Below are 25803 nucleotides of genomic sequence, written 5' to 3'. Positions count from 1 at the left end.
ATACTTCCGAGCTCTGCTGAATGGGGCCTTCAAGTGAGATGGATTTGATAACCTAACGAGTTTTCTGTCCCTGACATCTCTGATGTTGCTATTTACATTTACTTTTCCCATTTATAATAATACATTTCTGTATCCATGGAGCAGCTACAAGAGAAAGAGCAGTGGAAATTTTCTCTTGCTGCCCCCGTAACGTGTATCTATCCTGAGCTGGTGGGACAATGTCAAGATTGAGAAGGTAGGTCACAGTTCATGCCCATTCAGTCCTTGACCTTTCTACTGTGATTGCCAGCATGGGTTCCAATTAGTGACACTTGTAATGTTTTTTTTGTTATGTGGAAAACTGACTGAAAACTGGAGTTTGCTCCAACTCATTTTACATAGGTTGCCACATAGCCATCGCTTGGTAACAGCTTTCAGGCTTCAAAAATCTGGCTAGGATTTGAAATGACAACCTAGAGGCGAAAGACTAAACCCTTCAGTGTCATGAATTCTGTCCCTGTCCGTGGTCCTCAGGCATGTGAGGCATTTTATGGAAGAGGACTCCTCGTGTACAATGTGCCCTTTTGACATGGAATCCCCAGCATGGTAGGCTCCAGAAACCCTTCTTTCACTATTTTATCTTAGTTATTTAACCTCTCCGAGATAATCTGCATAAAATTCCAAAACAGACAAAGATTCAAATGGCTTAATTGAAAACAAGATTTTGGGGAGGGGGTTGTTTAAATAGAGAGGAAATAAAATCAGATTTAAATAAATATGTGCTTGAAATATCTAATCTCACACTTGGCAAAAAATAACATGGGTAGATAATCTTGGATTAGGTGCAATAAAGAAACAAAGTATTACATTTCTAGAGAGTGCAATCTCCTTTTTTCCCCTCTGACTCTTTCAGCTAGTCAGCATATCAACACCACAGCTTCTGGCAAAGATTACCAAAAGTGACAAATGAATTTGGGTGCTCAACCTGCAACACCTGTAAGGGGCTTGATTTTCATATAGTGTTCTAACCCCTGCCCTTTGAAAAACCAGGCCTTTTACTTTACAGAGACTCAAAGTTGGGCATCCAACAAGGGAGGTGGCACCCAAAAACACTTGTCACTTCTGAAAATCTTGGCCCCTGCTTTTCACTAGCTTTCCTCACTCTTTTTCTCCTTTTAAGCATCTCGTCCTCCCAGTTACAGTCTCTCATCCCTTCTGATCTTAAATGGTGTGAGCCTGCTCACCATATCTGGCAGTCCCCAAGGTATTTATATATATGTCCTCTCACAGCAGGTTATCATCATCTCTTATGCAATGCCCATTGTATGCTTTGCTGCCTCAGTCCATTCAGGGCTGTATTTCTTACTGTGGATCAAGAGCTTTGGTTCCTGTTTTTTCCTACATAACTTGAGATGTTCCTTTGAAAGTTGGCACACACAATAGATTCAAATTGTCATGACAAACTATTCAAGTGCTGCCAAAATGTAAGGAGACATCTCTCAGGCACCTGTCAGAGGTAGGTACAATCCACCCAGGATATGGCTACACACTGTGAGTATTGCCACACTTCGAGCTGGAAGAGTAATTTCCAGCTTAGGCAGAAATACATGCACTAACTTTGATGGAACTAGTGCACTAAAAAAAGAAGTGTAGCCACAGTTACACTTCTGTTCTCCAGCTCCACTGTGTATGTACCCAGCATTGGCGGTTTGTCAGCAGTGGCCATTTATCTGAAGTAGCCATTCCTGATTCAGTGGCAGACTGCTAGATGCCAGGATGCCATCTCTTTCCTTTCTCTCAGGGTTGGAAACTCTAGCTCTCCTTTTTCCTATGAATCCACTCTAACAACCAAATAAACTCTCCCATGCTTACCTCCAAGGGCTGTCTCCTTTTTGCCTGGGCCCAACCAACAACTGAAAGTGACTAAGTAGAAATATCTATTATGGGCAAGTTGTTCCATAATTGTCCACCTCTGAAACATTTGGTTACTGGCCACTGTCAGATAGGACTCTGGATTAAATAATCCACTTGTCTGGAAACTCCCGTGTTCTGCATTTGCTACTTCACCAACTTTGGAATCATCATATCTGATCATGTCTGAATGTACATACGCCTCTTATCAGTGAAAATAAGAAATAATATGGGGCTCAGTATTGAGCTCTGTGACACACTTGATACCGTTCCCTCTTCATGAATGATGGAGCGGGATGTGTATAAGATCCAAAATATACTTTGATTGCTGTGAGCTATTTTGAAAGCTTGCCAGTCCAGCTGCCAAACAGCATGGAGTTCACAGAATATGGGAAATATGCAAAATGTTTTAAGCTGCCAGATTCACATAATTTTGTCAAGTATGCATATTACGTCCACCAGCCTGGGGTCACCTAGAAGAGCATCTGCCTCCCTTGCAGCATGTCATCATCTCCGTCTGGTACCATGTGTGTACCAAATCTGGCTCCATATGCATTCATCTTGCCTACTTGTCTTTTCATGGGAGAATCATTTTGATAAGCTGCAAACTCTTGGATTTATAGTAGCACATAGGAAAAGCAGCCCTGTGTGGGAAAACTTCCTATTCATCTGCTTTTATTGTTTTTTAGATATATTTACTTGTATTGAGGAAACTTTCCAGAGTTTAGGAAGTTTCCAGATTTAGGAAGACAAATGCTTTAGCTTAGTAGACAAACATCACAAAGACCATGGTTTTGCTCCCAGCACTTTTCCCGAAGCTGACAGGCTGTGAAGATTGTATCTACAGTGCACTGTCTAGGCTCAGGGATGATGTTTCCCACAAGATAGGTGTTAAGTCAATTCAGTATGACCAGTGCAATAATTTCCCCTGCAACAGAGAGAAGGCAAATGCCATAGTAATTATCACAGTTTGCCCATTCACCCTTACGTTTATACAGGTGGACAATGTTGGCACCCTTGAAATTTTGTGGCACTGTCTCTTGCTCAATTTTTTGTTCACCTTTGGAAAGTTTATTTCTGCTATTTCATCTTTCCATGAAGGGATGATGACCAGAGTGGTGGGAAATGGCAAGATATCAGACTCCTTTCTGGTCACCAGAGGCACCAAACACAGTTGTGTGCTGGCTTCCACAGTCTTTTCCATCCTTGTATTGGCTATGCTTATGGATGCATTTCATGACACTGACAGAAGAGCATTTATCCAGTTCTGCAGTGTTATAAGTTGTTCAATTTGAAATGCTTCCATTCTTGCAGATTTACACATTAAAGAGCTTTTTTATTTGCTGATGACTGTGCACTGGTTGCTCACTTGATTGATGACGTTCAATTAATAACTGATCACTTTACTTGTACAGTGAATCACTTTGGATTCACAATCTAAAGAAAATTGAAGTACTGTACCAACATGTGCCGGGGATGAACTTGTCTACCCAATTATTAAGATCAAGGATGATCTTCTCAAGTCCATGGAGAAATTCCAAGGAGTATGCTGTCACAGAATGCCGCAACTGATGATGAGCCTACCCATTGCTTAGCCAAGGCCAACTCTGCATTTGGAATGCTGTCACACCACTTATGGAATGACAGGGACATCAAAATAAGCACTAAGCTAAATGTCTATTAGGCAGTCATGCTGGACAACATATTGTCACCATATTAGGAAACTCGATCAATTCCATATGCACAACCTTTGGTCTGTTTGCAGGATCAACTGTTGAGACACGATTCCCAATATCGACATACTCAGAGGTCTGACATTCAAAGCATGCTCAAACCCACCCCCTACCCCCCAAAAAAACCAACCAAACAAAAAAACCCCTCAGCTATGCATTGGTCTTGGCATCTCATTCATATGGCAGACTCAAGAATACCCAAGGCCCTATTTCTGGTCAGCTACAGCAAGGCACCTGCTCTCATGGTGGCCAGTACAAACAATATAGACACACTGAAGTCATGCATGAAAGCATATTAGCCAATCCCAGTCACTGGGAAACAACAGCCCACAACAGAGCAAGGTGGCAGCAGATTTGTCATGTTGCTGTTAACTGCTTTGAAGCAAGGTGCATCAGCAACACCTGAGATGAAAAACATGAACAGCCCAAAGCAAGGCTACCACAGCCTGCAATGGTCATGGACAATCTTGTCTGTCTCCCATTCAACCATGCTTGCAATTCTCACATTGATCTGAACTCACATATATGTGTTCATTTATAGGGTTTGCTGAATGCTCATACGTTGACACTGATGTGAGACTCCATTATCATTGTTGCAGTAGCACTGAGAGGCCCCAGAGGCCCATTGTGCGAGGCACTGAACAAACATGTACCAAAAATACCATCCCAGATCTTGGGAGCTTACAACTGAAGTGATTTTAAAATTAGGTCACGTATTTTACTGAACAACATAAGCTTCAAGTCTTTCATGCAAGTTGTCAAGGCTGAATCCCCACTCTGGCACTTTGAGTGCAGAAGGTGGGGGCCTGCAAGGATTCTAAAAATTAATACTGGCCACTCCAGGCTTGTATTAAACTCCCAAGGTTACAGCTTTTTTCTGACCTTGGCTTGGTAAACGCAGCCACCGCTCAAATGCAAAAAAAAAAAAAAAAAAATACAAAAATACCCTTGGACCCAAGAAGGAGCACTTGGGAATTCCTTCTTGTGGGGCACCCTCAAGCCCTTTCACCTGGGGAAGAGCTGAGAAAGAAAACAAAGGAAATTAGCTGTTGCTACAAGCTAATAAAATAACATGCACAAACCTCTTAGGACACCAAAAATCCAATCCTGTTTTAAAAAAGGTAAATGTTATTAAAAACAAAAAGGAAGAAAATATATCTGGAACTTGGGCTTTTGTTAGATTTTAAAAGAGCAATTCCAAAAATTAAGCCCCCAAAATAGCTTTCGTGAGGATTCAACTTAAAAGTTACAAGCAAACAAAAGAATCTGGGGTTAGCACAGAGGAGATCCACAAGCCAAAATAAAGAAATAAACCTGATTGTGTCTATTTAAACATTCCTAATTTACTTACATATTTGGGGGGTTTCAAATAAGTAATTCTAGGTATGATCTGATGATTTCTCCTGGCTTAAAGCTTTACACAGCATTCCTGCTGCTCTCTATTCCCCTCTTTCCTGGAGAGACACAACAGACGCAAAGGGAAAGCTTCTTTCTCAATCTTAAAATGTTCCAGCCTTTCCATTGGCTCTTTTGGTCAGGTGCCTACTCCTTTTCTTTTACCTGTGGGATTGTTAACCCTTTACAGGTAAAGCAAGCAGAGAACAGACATCAAGAGGGATTTTACAGCTAACCGTCTGGCTGGGTGTTCATAAAAGGGAGCTACACCCCCTTCATTTATCCCACAAGTATTTATGAACGTTCACTGATTGATGCATATGGGATGAGTTTAAGGCTAAGCAGATTATTCCAAAACTGAGAAAAACACCAAAATATTTGCATGGGTGGGGCCACCAAGAGAACTTCTAGGTCACATAAGCCTCGGGAAGCTCTGGGGTCCATACCCTATTATAAACCCAGTCTCTCTGTCACTCTGTGTTGCTCTCTCCTTCATTTTTCTCTTTTCCTCACACTTTCCTTTCACCCCAGTTCTTCATTCCATTTTCCCCTCCCTCCTTGTTCCAATTGCGACTTGTTCCCAGGTTCTCTGTCCCTCTCTCTTTTTTCCTTTCTCTGGCTATCATACCATACATTTGTCAATCTCTGTCACTCTCTACAAAAAGAATCCATCCTTTTAGGATCACTGTGCATCTAGCTGCCCACATAGTGTCACCGGCAAACTTCAAGCTCCACCACCACATGGCACTTTCTGCAGCACAATGACCATTTCAACAACCATCAAGCTCTATTTTTCACACATATAATAGCATTATTTTGAACTTCTGTGAGTCTTTACATCTGAGGTAGGGCTGGATTGAGGGGTAGGCGACCCTGGCAACGACCTGGGATGCCGGCTTGGGGGACACCAGGCTTGGGTGCTATTTTTGTTGCTAGTGACAAAAGGGAAAATAGAATGTTTGAAGTAAAATGTTTCAGGTATTCTGTATGTGGATTCATTTTTCACTGATCACCTAGAATGTTCTGGACCTTCATAGAATCTCATGGAACCTTCCAGACTTTCTGAGAAGTACATTTTCCTCAAAACCTCCTAGAAAATTGTCAACTATGCCCTTGCAAGTATATAAGGGGCGGGGCATTGCCAGTCAGTCAATGAGATATAAGAACGAAGTGAAGTGAGCAGGGCCTGCACTAGCAATTTCACCACCTCAAGCATGGCGGCATGCCACAGGGCGCGCTCTGCCGCTCACCGGTCCCGCGGCTCCGGTGGACCTCCTGCAGGCATTTCTGCGGAGGGTCCGATGGTCCCGTGGCTCCCGTGGAGCTGCCCCAGGCGTGTCTACGGGAGGTCCACCGGAGCCGCCTGCTGCCCTCCCAGCAACTGGCAGAGCGCCCCCTGCGGAGCGCCGCTCCAAGCATGCGCTTGGCATGCTGTGGCCTGGAGCCAGCTCTGGAAGTGAGTACCCAGCTGCGATATTGTGAACTTTGTGTTACTATGTAAATATGAAAGTGTACTTTGCTTATACATTGCATGAATAAATACAGATTTACAGATCCTGGTGTGCAAATTTATATCTTATATAACAGGGATAAATCGTGCATCAAAGTTGTGAAATGGGCTATAAATGCAATAAAAATAAGATATTCAAAAGTTTAACTAATGGAGGGGAGCGCTGAAGACGCTCCTCACCTGAGGCACTATGAGGTATAGGGCTGGCCCTCATCTGAGGATTCCAAAGAGCTTTTAAGGAATTAAACATCCCATCACTCCAGTGAAGTAGGTATTATTATTCTCATTTTATTGATGTGATAACTGAGGCACAGAGATGAATAATTTGTCCAAGGTCACACAGTGGCTTGATGGTTCGGCCAGAAATAGAACCCAGGTGTCCTGACTTTTTACAGCTAACCATTCTCAACAATGCCTCTGCATACTGGAAAAGATAAACAGATTCCATAGTGTACAGCCCCTATTTGATGTATTCTCTAGACTATACATTTATTTTTATTTTAAAAGGTCTTCATCTCTGCCAAGCTAAGCCCCTTGATAGAAGAAACAGACATTCCATTTAACATGTTTTCCACTCTTGCCACCCTTTGTCTCTCAATAACGTTATGTGCCGTGAAAACGTAGGCCTGGAGGATCACATGGTGATCAAGCTTTACATTTTGTAAACATGGAAACCATCCTGGGTATATGTCACTCTCCGAATATGCCACTGATGAAAGCAGTATTTCATGAACAGAAACTACTGTGCTCAGTTATTCCTGTAACAATAGTGATCCATATTTAGCTACATTATAAACTCAGCCAGAGCAATGCTAAATGTGCAGAATCAGCATAATGTGTATCATGCAAATTTACCAGAGATTATTGGGTAATTCCCCCCTCCCCCTACCATCATTATGAATGAGACATTTTCTAGGGTTCACCCAAGACTGGAATGTTAGACACCTCTTTTGTCCAATACCAGGGCTAAAATGATCTGGAATCGGCTTGCAGTAAAAATGGACCCTCATTTGAAGCACTGCTGAAATCAGTCCCCATCTAGTGCATTCATGAGGATACACAAAAAACACAGCACATACACACAGAGTTTACATTACTCCCTGAACACACAATGAGCTGTATGTTCCTGATGCTTAAACTGTACCCATAATTTCTAGTTCCAAATCTACTATATTTCTATGCTTAGTCTCCCCACCCTGCCACCACCACCACCGCTGCAATATATGCACAATGCAGCAGACAAAACAAGGACCACCTAAGCAACATTTAAGGTGATCAGATGTCCCGATTTTAGAGGGACAGACCCCATATCTGGGGGCTTAGTCTTATATAGGTGCCAATTAACTCCCACTCCCTGTTCCGATTTTTCACCCTTGCTATCTGGTCACCCTAGTCTTAGTAGCATTCCTTATGAAGAGAAAGAGCACAATCGCAGTCACTTTTTGCCATGGTGCAAGGGGGTAGGCAGTTATACACTGGTGTGCATTTTTGTGGTGGCAACCAACAGTTGTAGGTGTTTTTGGTCTTACCCAGGCTTCTTAGTAATACATTGCTAAATAGCTAATTGCCCCCGCAGTGCAAGTGATCATAATATGTGTAATGGCAGGTCTGTTTTGGAATAGGACTGGCATATAGTAGGCTGGATGGCATGAATTACAGATTGTTTGTTCCACCCATGTCACAATTATACTAATCTGTAGTGCACTGGTAACACATTGGTTAGCAAATCTTTGGAACGGTATGGTATGTAGCTGGATAATTCCTGCTTATTCCTGGTTGAAAAACAAAACAGAACACTGAATGCTATGTGACAAAGTTCCTTCTCTACCTTGGTGGGTCCTGCGCTTATTGGCAGATTTGCTCACCTTATGATCTTCCCCTCTGGTGGAACCCACAGTCTGGGTCAACTCCTCCTGTATCTGATCAGGAGTTGGGAGGTTTAGGGGGAACCTGGGCCCGCCCTCTACTCCAAGTTCCAGCCCAGGGCCCTGTGGATTGCGGCTATCTAGAGTGCCTCCTGCAACAGCTGCATGACAGCAAACAACTCCCTAGGCTACTTCCCCATGGCCTCCTCCAAACACCTTCTTTATCCTCACAGGATCTTCCTCCTGGTGTCTGATAATGCTTGTAACTCCTTAGTCCTCCAGCAGCACGCGCACACACACACACACACACACACACACACACACACACACACACACACACTCACTCACTCACTCACTCACTCACTCACTCACTCACTCACTCACTCACTCACTCACTCTCAGCTCCTTGCACCTCTTGCTCCCAGCTCCTCACACGCCCACCACAAACTGAAGTGAGCTCCTTTTTAAACCCAGGTGCCCTGATTAGCCTGCCTTGATTGGCTGCAGGTGTTCTAATCAGCCTCTCTGCCTTAATTGGTTCTAGCAGGTTCCTTATTACTCTAGTGCAGCCCCTGCTCTGGTCACTCAGGAAACAGAAAACTACTCATCCAGTGACCAGTATATTTGCCCTCTACCAGACTCCTGTACCCCACTGGTCTGGGTCTTGTCACAGCTAACCAACTTCTTGTTCGCTCTGTCCAAGTGGGCCAAATTCCTTGCTGGTGTAACTCCAGTGAAGGTGCACATGAGGGGTGACTTTGGCTCAATAGCTACAATGTCTAATCCATTGTGATGAAATATTAAATAACAACATTCACATATATGCATCATTCACTTGATCTCAGTAAGTTTTTTAGAGCTAGGTAAATATTATCCCTATTTTACAGCTGTATAAACTGAGACACAGAGAAACTTAAGCGATTTGCCCAAGAATCAGCAGTCAAATTGGAAACAGAACCCAGGTATCTTGATTCACAGACTCTTATGCTAAATAAAACACAATGCTGTTTCCATTGTGAGCCATTAATAACCACCATTATAGCACTGGCAGAAAAATGGCAACGAAATGGTATTTTACAAGAGTGTCCGTTGCATTGTCATGAAAAGAATCAGAGCTTGAATCCTGATTTCTTGTTCTTTTGTTTCTGAGACTGGCAGATGGTGGAACAACACTTTGCCTTTATTTATGACCTGAGCCAAAGCCCTGGGAAGTTAATGGGAGTCTTTCTTTTGACTTTTATGGGCTTTGGATCAGGCCCATAGTCCTTCAAACTGGGTTACCCTTCTGTACTAACAATCAAGTGCAGACACAATTTTGTAGACATAAATAATTGCATGAACAAATGAAGGTACGCAAGTGTCTAAATATCTGGTTGCACGTGGTAATTAGTCAATTGTCTAAGTAGCATAATTTCCAACCACAAATGATTGCAGATGCAAAAAAACAAAAACAAAAATTTAGCCTAGCTTTAAAAATCTGGTTCTACATCTTCAAAGCAATTTACCAGGATTAAAGATGTAGAAGATTAAAGATGTAGCAGCTTCTCCTGTCTTGCTTAGCAGGAAAATCCCGATTCAAAAGGAATGTCTGATTGCTTTGTGGACACAGGTCATGGTTCAGGAATGGATGGGGATGCCCTGCTAGAGGCCACGACAGAAGCCAAACATAGCTGAAGCAGAAGACATAAAAAAGGCAATTGCAGCTTGTCGCAGAACTGCAGGCTCAGAGTCTCTGATCATTTGTCTTCTCCACAAAGGGAAGGTCCCAAACCCCATTTCTTTGGAAGGGACGTGGTGGAAGGAATTCTGAAGAAGTTGTGTGTGCTAGTGGGGACTGACTAAGTGGTGGCCTCCCTCTCCCACTAAAACGGAAAAAGAAGGCAATGCAGACCACCATTCTTTGGGCTAGAACTACAAACCCCAAAAAGCATCATCCATACAACACCGACACCAGTCCTGAGGTCACAACTGGCTCCCAGGCCTGAGGACCGCAACAAGCAGAGATTTAGTGCCACATACTACTATACCTCCATCTTCATTTTCCCAGTACAGGAAAAGATTCATTGTTCCGACTTCAGTGATTTGATGATCCTCTCCATACAGCCACAGAACCTGCTGACATCCTAATTCCATAGCTTCTTGCTGGGCATAGACGGAAGAACCATAATTCCTTTCAGGAACAAAAAAAAAGAATTAGCTATCACCAGCTAGCTGGGTATTTTCCTGCCATAAAACTTCCTAATTCTCCTATTTCTAAAAACATTTTACATTACTTTTAGTGCCCAGATTGCAAAATCTGCCTCACGATTAATGCTTTGCAAAGTCATTTCTTGCCCCTGACAGGATTCCATTGGCAGCACTTAAATGAATGAACTACAAGTCACTTTGCTTCTGCAAAATAAAACTCTGAAGGGCTCAGCCAGAGTCAAGGGTTCCCCCTTCCTACCAGGACCATACTGCTCCACAGGGTCTGTGGACTACCCGGATAAAGCTAAAGGGAGTTTTGGTGGGCCACCAGGCAGCTCCACTCGATCCTGGGATGTAAAGGTAACCCCTGACCCAACTGGCTCATGAAAGTGTTAGGTTTGTTCAAGCAAAGCGGCTAACAGATTATGCAGCACTTCAAGTTTTCTGCTTCTACACATAAACTAGCTTTATGCCATAAAGTTGAAGCAGTTCAATAGGAGACAGGGGATTCCCCTAGCCATACAGGCTCCTTCCTTCCCCTTACCTCTCACTGGCTGTTGCTGTTATCTGATGTGTAACTCTTTATCTAGTGGATTTGCTGACAGAAATCCAGTCAGAAGAGATTTAAATGTTTGGATTTTTAACTTTGGTTTTCTTTATAACTGCATATTTTAGACGCGTACACACACAAATTTGCAAGATTTTAGGGAAAACAAGTTGCATATTTTAATAAAAGGAGGCAGAAAATCATGCAGCACTATAGGAACACTTTAAACTGGGATTAATTTTAACTTCAACATTTACTGACAATTACTGCACTTGGGCAACTCTATCTGGTAACTCTAGGTAAATGTTGACTTTCAACAGCGACTAAGGAAATCAAACTTCCATATACTTTTTTCCCCAAACAAATAAGACAGGACAGAAGTTTCTCTGAGTCCCTGCCTCTTTGCAAATTCCCTTATTCCAAACTTTTCCTCTCATTCTCAAAACTTTTCATAGTGTGACAACTTAACACAGAAATTGTCTCTTAGACACCTTCTGTTCCATTTTCTGACAGAACAACAGCAACTGCTCACATGGAGAAACAACATTAGAAAAGCATTTGATTTATCTTTATTTTAGCAGCTGGAATCATGAAGAGACAGCTCCACAGTCCCATGCAGCTCATTATGGACTACCAGTGGTCCACAAACTACAGTTTAACAACCTTGGCCTTAGTCTATCTATGCAAGGTGAACAGATCGGCAGTCTGCCATTTTGTAGCCCATTTTGACTGGAGGTGAGATACCTCTTTATTGGAAATACCTTTGTTATTATTTTTGATTTGCAACATTTAATAATATAGCATCATAGCCAGGATTTTACTGAAAGGAAAAAATAATCCAACAGTTGAGCTATGTAATTAATGCATAATCAGGCTCTCTTACCCTCCCAGTTTGCAGTCCCCCGTTCCTCCTTTCCAGGCTCTTACATATTTGGGATCTGCCCATAAGGTTATTGGATTAAAGCTTCCGCTTGCAAAGTATGGGCCCACAGGACTCAGTATAACATACAGCAGGGCTTTAGTTGGCTTCTTGATTCCAAGAGAAGGCTGCACAATAAAAGAAACACACATCAGTTTTGCTCTGTTTAAAGGAAAGGAGCCTTCGAAGGGGTGAACTGTAGGACCTCATGAGGAAGCACCAAGGACTGGAGCCAATAATGCCTCCTGGTGACAGCGGAGGTCATTGTCCTGGCTGTCGAGTCAGCTGCATCCAGAGCCGCCTGGAGAGAAGTCCTGCCCACTTTCTTACCCACTTCCAAGAGGGCAGTGAACTCCTGCCTTGACTATTGAGCCTGAGAGTTTTTAAATTTAGCCATGGAATCCCTAAGACAACCAAAGCTTGCTGGTTAGAGAAAGTAGTTGAAGGCTGCCCGTCAAATAAACCTTTCTTCTGAAACAGTCCAGTTTCCTGGTGGCTTTTTTTTTTTTTTAGGGGTAGTGCTTGACTGGCCCTGCCTGCCTGTAATTTTGTAATGTTAGTGTAGAGACCTGCGGAAGATTGTATAACGGCCTAGCTACGGTATTTTCTGCTTTCTCGGCGGCCTAGGGAAAGAACTGGCTTGCTAAGCAGCCAGTCACTGTAGGACACGGTAAGCTAGCGAGAACTGCTCATAACCAGTTAGGACCAGTTTGCATGGCCTTCGGTGGAAAGTCCCTGGCCTCTAGCCAGGGGGCGGACGGAGCCGTGGAAAGCCCATTTTTGCATATGTATGAGTTGCTGTTGTGCTTGGTATATAGCTGTTTGCCTTTTGTCCCATCTTTGGACTCCTTCCCAGGCTGAGCTTCGGTGCGCTAGGTTCCCCGCCTCCATGACAGCAACGCCAGGAGTCCCCATTGTGGGTGTGTCACTTTACCTTCATTAAAGCCAATAACTCACAGTGTGTGTGGGCCTCGTTTTTGCAGAGCACCCTGGGTAGGCCCGAAGCCTCCCCAAGAACCTTACAGTTAGTAAGTTTAAAGTGATAGGAGCCACATAATAACCTACTTGCAAGAATTCAGAAGTTTATTCAAGGGACATATTAATGGCCGTCATATATATATGAAGAACCAATCCTCTGTGAATTTATTAGAGTATCTATACAATCCCTTTACAGGCTCCTTCCTCGAGAGCTTGCCTCTCACGCATGGAGCCATCATCAGGGTTGAAGGGTTTGCTCCTAGGCAAAGTCTGAAATCTGTAGAAAGTGCCACTGCTTGTCCACATGGTATTTGGCAGACCACTAAACTGGATTGAGTGAACCATGCTCAAACTGGCTGTGTGGAAGCAGTCACTATGACATTATTATTTTTTTGGACCTCTGCATGTAACAGGAAGACATATAGAAACTTGCCTAACAGACTGGAATATGGGATCATAGGATCTCTGGGGCTGGATTCTATGCACAACGGAACCCCGACCACAGAATCTAGTGTGTGCAGCAGCCTGGCTGAGAACAGGTACCCCATGCAGTATGTCAGGAGCCACGGCTTCCAAGTAAATAGGTCTGTTGAGGCCAAGTCATTGCTTAAGCATCTAAACAATGAGGCAGGGATAAGCATCCTCACTGAACATGCAGATTAGCCAGCTAAGTGATTTACAGTCTTCTTACTCTGGGATTTCTGGTTCAGGTATATACCTACCACAGCAGAGTCGTTTGACTGGCTCTTTTACCCCACTAGAATCCCCCTGAAACTATCCATCTTGAGATTTCTCTTTGGTTTTAGGGGAGATTGCTTTCACAGTGCCATCTGGAGCCCTGCATGAGCTCCCCACTCAAACAGACTGGCATTTGTGGTTACCACACTACAGAACAGGTCAATTCAACAAGTCTCATTGGATGAATGAGCTTTCTGCAACCTCCCAGGTGAGCAGTACATTGATATGAGGAGGATCTAGAACAGTTTTAACCAGATTGGTACTATCATGAGCAACATTTATCAGTGGCACCTGTACCATTCAAAACTGCAAGTGATCCCAGGAGAGCGCTGCAGGATTGCAAGAGGCAGAAACTGCGACATCTAGCACCCTGAAGTCCCAGACCAAAGCCTTCATGGTCCTCAGGAATGAGAGGAAGACTTGTCTGCAAATGCAACCCTAGACAAGACCCTGATTGTTGTCAGAAGACGCTTGTCTTGATTCATAAGAAGATAGAGTTTCTGAAACCAGTCCAGGGTTTTAGCTACAACTAACTGAATTTCTATCTTCTTTCCCCAAAGACTAATCAGTCACACAAATCAGGAGTGACAGCTACTTCCTGATTTTTAAGATGGGCGGCCACGACACAAATTAATGTTGTAAAAATATTAGAGGCCTGGGAGCAAGGCACAACACTGTATGTGAGAACCACTAAACTAAATCTTGGGGTTCTGCTGAGGCCCTGGAACCATTGGCACATTCAGATATATATCCTTCAGGTCCCTTGAGGTCTTTTTTGATTTCTCACTAGACCTTAGCCAAAGAAAAAAGATAGTTAACTATCTGGTAGCAGGTGTAGACCCTAAGAGGATAGTGCTAGAAAACAAGGAGTCCTGTTGTTTACCTTTTGTAAGTCAGAGCAATTTTTCTGCTTGATATGGGTAAAGGCCCAATCAGTGTGGACTAACCTGAAACAATGAGGGTACTTTACTTGTCTAACGAAGCCCCACGTTGAAGAACCTCTGAAAATCACTATAGCAAATCCCACTTCATATTAATACTTTGCAGTTACTGCAGGGAGATCATTTCACTGTGGGTCTACAAGTGCTTTACAAACATTAAGTTAACAAAGCCCCAACACCTTTGTGAGGCAGCTCTTACTATTTACAGATGGAGAATTGAAATGAAATGACTTGCCCGAGGGCAGACAGGAAATCAGTGGCAGAGCTGGGAACAGGAATCACACCCTGGTTCCTAGTCCTATAATCTAGCCAGTAAGCCTTAAAGTTTCCCTCTTGAGAGCTTACAAGAAACTAAAGTGTTCATAAGAATCAACTCCCTGTATCCAAAATGTTTTACTGACATTGTAGACTTGCTTCTATCACATCTGCAAGCAATTTGTGTATATGCACACACAGTCCTCCAGGGGAGCTGCAATGGAGGTGAAGTTCATCCATGAATGAGGAAAAATTCACCCGTGACAGAGTAGCACTTGGGGCTCATCCTGAGGGGAAGAACTTTAAATTATCTTTTGGTCTTTAATTACCTTGTCAGTGGGAGACCATGAAATTCAGTCATTGAATTTGCATGTATATCTCCCATAGCCTTTTCTCTCAATTACTTTTCAAATTTTCAATGCACACATTGCTGTGCAACTAGCTAGCCTCCTTTTCCTACAAAACCTCAACTGAAATATACTACATAGAAAAAAAAAAAGTTAAAATCATTCACACAATCTTAAATCTAATGATCTGAACAAGTATATCCACTAGATGGTGCTGTGCTCAATGTAAATGAGCTGTAGTAAAATGAAGCTCTACAGAGTGGAGCATTTCCTAGGTAAATCGATGTGCTAATGGCAAAGAGAATTTAACAGTCGCAGGCAGGCAATCATTGGAAAAATGGTTTGTACTAAACACTGAAGGATTTTTCCCATCACTGAAATTGGCTTATATGTTCTGCTAGTTGTATAATTTTCACTTGAAGTTATAAAGATAACACTATTTTTACTGGCAGTCAGTCTGCTTTACTGTTTCTGCTACAATTATAATTATATCGTTTAATCACACTTTGACCAGCCTACCACTTGGCAGCAACCTGTGGGGAACCCACAAAAGAGACCACAATTTGTTAGCGAACTTCTGATTCCTCTTTGAATTGGCGAAATCTGGATGCATTTATGCTCCAGCAGCAGGAGTGAGCACAAACCTACCAGCCAGTCTGTACTAGAAAAGCAGGCCAGGGAAGGAAGACTGTGATTAGTGAGTATGCAGAGGCATGATGGGAAAGGGTGGTATATGGATGGAATTCTTGGAATGATGAGTATGTATACAAACACAAAAAAGGTACGTGAAAATACATGAGAGAGATTATACTGCAGCATCACTTTAAATGTGCCAGACTCAAAGCGGCCCTAGGGTCCCACATTGAATGAACAAAAAAATCCAAGCACACCAGTGCTTCCAAATTGGTGGCCAAAAGGTCTTTGGTTTAATATATATAATACAAACTACAAACATACAACAAACAACACGCGCATGAGACTATAGTACAGATATTGCCAAGGGGATAGCCACTTTTCAAATCATTCTTAAAAAGCAAAAGAGGTTAGTTTTTTCTTGATTATCCAGATAGTCAAGTTACATTAGTTCTTCTGTTGGCAGACTAAGAAAAAGAGGCTGATGACTGAATGGGTGTTGAAGACTGAACTGTCTCGTCACCCTGAGAGATCTTCACTCCAGGATGTGGGTGAGGCGTACAAGCTTGTGCTGATGCTGTCCATATTACATATGTTCTATGTCAGGGGTTCTCAAACTGGGGGTCAGGACCCCTCAGGGGGTCGCGAGGTTATTACACGTGTTGTCACGAGCTGTCAGCCTCCACCCCAAACCGCGCTTTGCCTCCAGCATCTATAATGGTGTTAAATACATTAAAAAGTGTTTTTAATTTATAAGAGGGTTGTGCTCAGAGGCTTGCTATGTGAAAGGGGCCACCAGTACAAAAGTTTGAGAACCACTGTTCTATGTATAAATAAAGGACTTCTGGCCAGGCCAGGCCCGCACCTTTCATGACCACTAAATTCACTTTAAACGAATTTAGGAAGAAAAAAGAATAGATGCCATTTGACTCGTATTGCGGGGGAGTTAAGCAATAAAATTCCACTGAAGCCAAATGTGGTTAATCTATTTTCTAACATGCTACTTTTGAAAGCAATCATTTACATACCAGAGACAGGAAAAAAAAGTAAAATATAGTTAACCAAGCAAGACCTGTCATTCATAAAACTCGTGGCACTGCACTCACTAGTGCATTATGGGTACTGTGCACTCTTCTGGCAATGCAAAGATGCCATAAACCACTTTGATTGCCCTGTTAAACCAAATGTATAGAAACTGTACATGGCCAGAGAGACATAAATCAGCCACTGAATACTGGTGAATATATCCCAATGCCTCAAAATAAAAAGATCTGGATAGAATGTTTATTATGAGTTGTATTACAGCAGGGTCTACAGGCCTCAGTCGAGATCAGGGCCCCATTGTGATGGGTACTGTACAAACAAAAGGGACAGTCTCTGCCCTGAAGAGCTTACAATCACTGCTCTAGCCTACGTGTCAAAATATGGTTTCCACTCCGGCTGTAGAAAGAGAATTAAATGCTTTAGTTCTCCTTGCCATGGCCTATTACACAGTATGGATTTCAAGAGGTTAAGATAAGAATAAATCAATGAAAATGTATATAAAACTCAGAAGAAAAAAAAGTTTTTTCCACACCTCTGTTCCGATTAAAGTAGGGCGGATATACAGGCTTGCAGACGTAGAGTACGGGACCCACTCTTTTTCCACTTCCACAAGCTTCCGGATGCACTCTAATAGCTCCTCCTTGTCAAAACACTGAAAAAAAACAAAGAAAGAACGAAAGAAAGAGTTATGGAAACATTCTAATGCAGAGGTGGGCAAACTATGGCCTGCAGGCCACATCCGGCCCACGGGACTGTCCTGCCAGGCGCCCAAGCTCCTGGCCCTGGAGGCTAGCCCCCAGTCCCTCCTCTGCTGTCTCACATCACTCGCTCCACCGCCAGCACAATGCTCTGGGTGGCAGGGCTGTGAGCTCCTGGGGCAGCGCAGCTGCAGAGCCGGGCCTGACCTGGTGCTCTGAACTGTGTGGTGGCGGCGTGGCCCGGCTCCAGCCAGACGGCACGGCTGTAACGCCACCAGCACTCCAGGCAGCGCAGTAAGGGGGCATGGAGTGGGGACGTTGGATAGAGGGAAGGGGAGTTTGAGGTGGTGGTTGGGGGCGGGGGTGTGGATAGTGGTCAGGGCGGTTGGGGTGGGAAGAACTGGGGGTTGAATGGGGCAGCGGTCCCAGGGGGCAGTCAGGAAGGAGGGGGGGTTGGATGGGGTGGCATGGGGCAATCAGGAAAAGGGTTTCTGGGGGCAGTCAGGGGACAGGGATGGGGCAGGGGTTCCGGGGGAGAAGGGGGGCATCAAGGAAAAGGGAGGGTTGGATGGGGCAGGAGTCCGGGGGGGGGGGGGGGACAGATAGAAGGTTGGGGGCCGGGCCACGATCCCCTCCCCTAACCGGCCCTTCATACAATTTACGAAACCCGATGCAGCCCTCAGGCCAAAAAGTTTGTCCACTTCTGTTGTAATGGGAACTTTTAATCATGATGAAGGAAGTGTTTGCAGGCTATAAAAGTCCATGATTCTAACATCACCCTTGGTGTGTAATAAGATACAAGGGAAAAGGCCATGTGATTTTAAGTGTCAAGAAATGAGCTGTCTTAAGATCCTTAATGATATTGTGAAATATATTTCATAAACACAAATAAAGAACCAGTAGGATTACTCACTTCCAATTCTGTTGCACAAAGCACATTGTAAAGAACTCAATGTATGCATGGGCAACCCCTTAACTTTTCAAGGTCACACAGGGTTTAAAGCCAGAAGGGACCACCAGATCACCTAGTCTGACCTGTATAACACAGGCCACTAAACCTGCACAGTTCCCTCTGCATTGAGCCCAGTAATCTGGATTAGATTAAAATATTGCAGCCCTCAGGAAATAATACTATTGTGTGCCATAGGCAGAAAAAAGGAGGCACCGAGGTGTACCAATGTCCAAGGCCCCTCAATGGCAGTGAGATATACCTAGATGATCCTAGCAGTTTGTTCCCAGAGCTTGGACAGGAATTTAAGGCCTGTGAATTTTCAGAGCATTGTGGATAATGAGGAACATTTCACTACAGAATTCCTACATACAATATTACCATAACAAGCATGGCAGGGAACACACAGGCCAGAGTGCATCTATCTTGCCCTGCTAAAGCTTGCTCTGCCCTGCTAAAGCTCATCAGCATGGTGATAAACTTGAGGTACCAAGCGGCTACAGAACTTGACTAAGGTTACAAAGCAAGTCAGCAGCAGAGCCAAAAAACAGAACTCTGACCTTGAAGACTTAGCCACTGGAAACAATGGGTTAAATTCTACCTGCACAAGCCCATGGACTTCCATAACTGTAAGAGAAAGTACAATTTGGCCCACTGTCTGTATATAAATGTTGAGAAGGACGTGTGTATTATATGCCTTCAGCTTTTAAAGGACTGATTAATCCCCTGAACTTTAATTTTCATCAGTGGGGAAGAGGAGCTAGGAGAGATGGAGAAAATGAACCTCCATCTTAGTGCCAGTGATCTAGCACAGAGGTTCTAAAACTATTTTTTGCCAGGCCCCCCTTTGAAAATATTTCAGGCTGTGATGACCCTTCCCCCCACCACCCTTGCCCACTGCTGCCAGCCAGCCAGCCACCCAGTTCCAAAGGCAGTGCAGAAGTAAGGGTTGCAATACTGTAACCTTCTACAATAGTCTTGTGAGTCACTTTTGGATCCGGACCCCCAGTTTGAGAAACACTGATCTAGCAGAGGAGTTCATTTCACCAGCTACCTACAATGACCCCTACACCATGGCAAGACTCCTAACAAGATTTAAATGGAAGTACTGTATTTTCCTATGCACTTCAAAGCCTCACACCCTAAAAATAAAAATACTTTCCTAACCCAAGGAAAGGATAGGTTTCAGTTACATACTGGCAGTGTTGCTCGCGCCGCTGACCGCACCATCCTGTCCATGTTGAGCGTTGGACGGAACAGGCGGATTTTACCATCCACTCCTCGATAAGCCTTCATTCCTTCAAACAGCTGCCAACCCAAAAGGAGAAAGGAGCCAAATGAAAATTGTGTTGGGTAATCCCATGACCACCAATACAAAAATGAAACATGCCCTTTGGAAGTAACAGAGCTCAGCACTTTCATAAACACTTTACATCTTCAAAGTAGTGCATGAATTCTAACTAATTAATCTTTGCGGCACCCCTGTGAGGTAGATAAGTATTATTACTCCAATGTTACTACATGTTAGTATAGTTGTCTACACTACAAATACATCTGTCCCAGGGGACTTGGTGATAATGTCATTATCCTGAGCTGGTTCCAACAGTTAAAATGTGTAGTATGGATGAGACTTTATGATACCCTCATACCCTGACTAATACCTAGGACTGATCCCAAATACCATCTTCACTTATGGAAAAGTCCTATAAAATTTAATAAGGTATGATACATTTTCTTTAGGGCTTCACCTGATGCCTGCCTATGCTTAAGGAAAACCAAGGAAGCCTGTTACAATCCTTTGATCCTGTATCAACTGGCCCTGGCAGTAGTTAGAGCAGCTGAGGCTTGCTCCATCTATCTCCCAACACACCCCTATGTGGAGAGATGGGCTGAAATGGGTGGAGGACACAGGTGGCACAGAAGTCAGCTACCTCAGCTTTATGCCAGAAGAAGAATTCAAAAATTCTTACGGCCGGAATCCAGCTACTTTGAACCATGAGAGCAGACTGGAGAATCTAGCTCATAGTTTTTTGGACCATCCTATAGAATGTAACAGAAAACTATATCTATGTGACCGAACAGTTCTAAAAAAACATAGCAAAACAATTCAATTTTTTAAGTTCTATGAGTTGTTTTTAGAGTAGTTTCTATAGAACCTGAATGGTTTCATCACTATTACATTCTACAGCACTTTTCCATAAGGGTTAGCAGTAGAGGACCATCAAAGGCTTTAATGCAGCTTCCAGGACACAGTGAGGTCTTGTTCACACCACAAATTTTAATTGTGTCATAACTGGGTCACAGGACAACCCAGCTGCAGTATAAACAGAGCCTCCGTGATTTTCCCTAGGCCATACATCAATTAAGTGGCAGAGCCATGATTAAAACTCAGGGCTTCTTGCTTCTCAACACCGGTCTTGGTGCTGTGGACCATGCCAGCTTCCATTTCATTAAAACTTCTTACACAAATTTAAAAGGAAGCCATCCCACAACAAAATTTGACACTGTAGCCAGAGAAAAAAATGCACCTTTAATAAGTCATGGCATTGTTGATGATATAGGAACTTTAATAGGATTTTGTACTGGACTAGCAATCAGCTAATACCATAATTTTCTTATTGTGCCAATTGTGGTTATTACAAAACAGCTGTTTTCCCCAATATCCATTTACAGAATGTTTTATGAGAGAAAGAGGAAGGAATGTTAGTCTAAGATACGATCAATGGTTTCAGAGAAGCAAGAATCACATCATTATTGCAACATAAAGATTGCTCAAGCCTTTAAATCTTTTTCTTCATGGATGGATGCTTGTCATTTATCAGAGCACAGAAAACCTTTTCACTTGTAAAGAGAGAGTACCTGCAGTGTGTTCTGGGAATGCCCAGCTCTAATAAAAGCAATGGCTGTAGTTGTTTGCTGGTTTTTATACAATTTGCTGCTGCAAACCGTTGCAGGGCTGCAAATGTGTGCACACTATATCATCTGGCATCTATAAGTCACAGGAGCTGGATCCAGAGGCTAGCAGATCCAGGATATCACAGTGTATCATGGAGGGCAAGGAGAAGGGAGGGGGGAATGCCAAATTCATCATTTTTAATATACCCACTGTGTATTCATTGAGCCACACCATTGGGACCAGATTCTCCTCTGTCTCTCCTCTTGGCTAGAGGAAACGTGATGCAACAAAAGTAAAAAGAATAAAAAATGGAAAAAAAATAAGAGCATATTCATATTAGCAATGATTTCAGACTGGGCCAGAGGCCTAGCATTAAAGAAATACGCTACTATGAGTGAAACATACATTTGGGACTCCAGCGTGGTTTCTTGCTCCCTGGGCTGATCAAGAGCCATATTTGGATGCCCTCAGCCACAGGGACCTGTAATCACAACACAGATCCTTGAAGGTTAGTTGACTGAATGGAAAAAACAGGGTAGGCCAGAGCCTTGTGGCTCAGAGGAGTCTCCCAGGCAAAAAAAGAAAAAGCCACGAGCCTATTTCTCTTCTTTTACACCAGTGTAACACCAATTAATTCATTGGAGTCACTTCTGATTTATGCTGAAGTTGAAGGAGAATCAGGCCAATCTTCTCACTATATTTCCTAGATAGCTCAATGTGCCCCTACTGATGCTCTGACACAGATGGGAGTTTAGCACAAGCCGCTCCAATAACACAGAAAAGACAGCTTTAGACAGCTAAGCATTTTTGAAAACTTAACCACGCTGGCTTCCGGCTGTTAACATTTCATTTCCTTATGGGCAACTCCTTGTTGCTATTTGGTCTCTGCTCTAACACATTTATTTTTAATTTTATAAGATTGTCTGAGAACTAGTCAACAAGTGGGAATTAAAAACAAGAATCTGCCTAGTGTGGCCTGCAATTCAAGCTATGGATCTTTACCACATTCTATCAGTTTTTCAGTATGCATGCACAGCCCCCAAATTAATACCATCAACTTTCCTAGAGTCTCATACAGACCATTTCAGTGTCACACTAGAGTACAAAGCAGGGTGAGCTGGAAAACGTGAGACAGATTTTGCTCTCAGTTAATCAAATGTAAATCAAAACCAACTTCACTAAAGCCAATGGAGTTACTCTGGAGTGACACCAGTGTTAACTCAGCACATTAGGTCAGTGCTAACTAACTGAGGCCTTGGCTATACTGGCGCTTTACAGCGCTGCAACTTTCTCGCTCAGAGGTGTAAAAAAACACACCCCTGAGTGCAGCAAGTTATAGCACTGTAAAGCGCCAGTGTGAGCACGGCTCCCAGCGCTGTAAGCTAATCCCCATGGGGAAGTGGAGTACCTGCAGCGCTGGGAGAGCTCTCTCCCAGCGCTGGCGCCACGACCACACTCGCACTTCAAAGCGCTGCCGCGGGAGCGCTGCTGTGGCAGCGCTTTGAAGTTGCAAGTGTAGCCATACCCTAAGACAGCAACAGTACTTAGAACGTACTACAACATGATGTTTTCAAAAGCTAGTAAAGAAAAGGTAATTTCTTAATCCATTTGGTACTCACTTCCAAAGCATAGTGGAAAGATGATGAAGCTGGATGTAATGAAAGGTTCTCAAGAGGTCTAATATAAGGTTTCTCCCATCCTGAAGTCAAAGACCATTCGACTGTCAGCATGTTGTCTGTGAAAACAGTTCCAAATACCAAACCACTGGGGTCTGGTTTTTCCTTGAAAGTGGCAGCTGGGTTAATAATTAAGTCTGCAGCCTGGAAGAAACATAAAACAAAGATGTATGAGTATTTAAAAATAAAGGTTTCAGAGTAGCAGCTGTGTTAGTCTGTATCCACAAAAAGAATTAGCCTCTTAGAGTTGGTAGGACAACTCCCACCTTTTCATGTTCTCTGTATGTGCATATGTACTACAGCTCACTTCATCGGATGCATAGACTGGAACATATAGTGAAGATATATATATATATATATCCTCACTATATGTTCCAGTCTATGCATCCGATGAAGTGGGTCGCAGGCCATGAACGCTTATACTCAAACAAATTTGTTAGTCTCTAAGGTGCCACAAGTACTCCTGTTCTTTTTAAAGATAAAATAATTCAAAATTGGATTAAAAGTGCTTATGCATCAGTGACCACAGAACTATAAATAGGTGAGGGAGAATTCAATTTTTTGTTTTACAATTTTGACAGATATCAATGTTTAATTTTAAGCACTTTTTCTATTTTTATCTATTTACATTTTAACAGTTGTGGGAAATTATGGGGATGAGGGAGTCAGACAGTAATTATTTAATGACAGAAATTGAAATTCAAAAATCTTCCTACAAGGTCATGTTTCCAGGATACTTCATATAAGGGAAGACTGTGACTTGACATAGGCAAGTAAGGTGCATTTTTACTCCCTGCATCATGGTGGAGGGAGGGGGAGAGTAGAGCAGGGTCTGAGGGGCTGCTACTCCCCTTGCATACACAGATGGGCAGGAGTGGCTGGAGCAGAGCGGGACATGGGCAGAGCCTTGCCTCTATTCTCCCCCCTCACCGTCTCATAACATGCTGACCAGCACAGCTCAGCTGGCTCAGAGGGTAAAGTAATCTGTCAGAAAAGGATTGTCACTCTGAGTCATACTGCCTCCCTGGCACAACTATGCACTGCTCTTTACTCACGGCTCCAAGTAAAGTGTCACTCTTTTATTTGATACTTAAAAATACTGTGCAATTAAATCACAGATGCACTAAGGTAGAAATCGTTCAGCACCAGCCATCATGGATTCTGCAGAGGACTCGGCTTTTCAGACTTAGGAACACACATTTTCCAAAGGAAGAGGAATTTTTGGTCTTAGTCTCTTGAAAAAGTCTCTCTTTAAACAATCTGATTTTTAGGAAGTCTTTATAAACAATGGCCTATTTTTATGCTTCTTTTTGCATAATGTATTTGATGTAAAATGAACGGTGAGTCAAAGCACATGAAGAGCCAGAAGTTTTTTAAACCATAAGACAACTTATCTAGGTATTACAGTGCATTAGTTTGACTGTACTAACAACAACAATTACAGTTCTCTTTGTAGGAACTTTTAGCCTGCTGACAGTGAACTCTCTAAAGGTAATAGCTCTGCTTAATGATTTCATGAAATCAAGGAAGGATTCTACTGAAAACCTATTATCAACTAACCATGAAAAAGATATCACCAAAAGCTGTACATCAAAATAAAAACCAACATTTTGAAACCTGGGTGCCTAAAACTAGCTATCTATGTATATAGCTCCTTATTTTTAGAAAACACTTAAGCACAACCTTAACCTCAGGAATTTGACTAACTGTTGATGTCAATGGGTCTTATCACGTACTCACAGCCAAGCATGTATTTGAGTACTCTTTGCTTTTCTGAATCAGAGCCTTAGGTATCCTAAACTAAATGATTTTCAAAGGTGCTGGGCACCCACAGCTGCCACCAAAATCAACAGCAGGTCAGTATTTCTAAAAGTTATGCCTCTTTTATTTAGGTGGTTAAATTTAAATTTGAGCACTTCATTTTACGCTCCTAGATTTCAAAAATTTTAGCCAGAGCCTTTGGAGGGGATAAATACTTAGTTTTTTTTCATATGGGAGTTGATTGTACTTGAATAATGTATCTTATTTTAAAAGATGTTATGCTGAAAGGTGCTAATGGCTACTACTCGGATGGGTGGGGAACAAGGGGCTGGAGAGGGTTCTTGATCCAACATCAATCACAGGTCTCGTTTTAAAGCCAACAACTGTGCCAAGTGCTCTCTTTAAGGCTCAAGAGAAGGAGCAAATCAAACCCATTTATGTAGTAAAGACAGCTGCAAAAAATGGAGGATACATCCAAAGCATTAGGGTGAGAACTAAACTGTGTGAGACTGAGGAGTTTCTCTGGTTGCAAATGCCAGGGCTCTGAGATTGGGCTGCAGGCTGTGAGTACTGGAGGCAGAGGGTCTGTAGAAGGAATTGTGTGGGCGGTCCTGAAAGGAAGCAAAGACAGAGCTTCTTTGGGCACAGAGCATGCTGGAGGGGTAACTGAGCAAGGTAACTCTGAGCAGGGTAACTGCCTGCTGCTATTTGTTTCTACTGTGTTCAGGGAAACAGGCCTTTGTGTAGAATTTTTGTAAATAAAATATAAACAACACTAAGATACCTGACTCCTCACTGATTCCTCATCTTAACAGAAACAGTCCTGCAAGGCCCCAAATAT

General features: G+C 42.9%; 1 protein-coding gene across 4 annotated transcripts in view; it reads right to left on the bottom strand.

The window, feature by feature from the left end:
• The window catches only part of BCAT1 (branched chain amino acid transaminase 1), a 111072-nt gene that overhangs the window by 17721 nt on the left and 67548 nt on the right, over positions 1 to 25803 (bottom strand). For 3 of the 4 annotated variants that reach the window (XM_050969063.1, XM_050969054.1, XM_050969081.1), the window contains 6 exons: positions 23145 to 23345; positions 21736 to 21792; positions 19827 to 19937; positions 17515 to 17634; positions 12011 to 12174; positions 10421 to 10563 (listed from right to left, as the gene is read on the bottom strand). In XM_050969063.1, coding sequence (XP_050825020.1) covers positions 10421 to 10563; positions 12011 to 12174; positions 17515 to 17634; positions 19827 to 19937; positions 21736 to 21792; positions 23145 to 23345 — 796 coding nt within the window. The remainder of the gene's footprint in view (positions 1 to 10420; positions 10564 to 12010; positions 12175 to 17514; positions 17635 to 19826; positions 19938 to 21735; positions 21793 to 23144; positions 23346 to 25803) is intronic. The other variant, XM_050969073.1, reaches the window with a different exon arrangement.

The sequence above is a fragment of the Gopherus flavomarginatus genome, chromosome 1, assembly GCF_025201925.1.
Source record: "Gopherus flavomarginatus isolate rGopFla2 chromosome 1, rGopFla2.mat.asm, whole genome shotgun sequence".
Taxonomy (NCBI): domain Eukaryota; kingdom Metazoa; phylum Chordata; order Testudines; family Testudinidae; genus Gopherus; species Gopherus flavomarginatus.
Note: the sequence above shows the minus strand (reverse complement) of the source record. Positions and strands in the feature narration are given on the sequence as shown.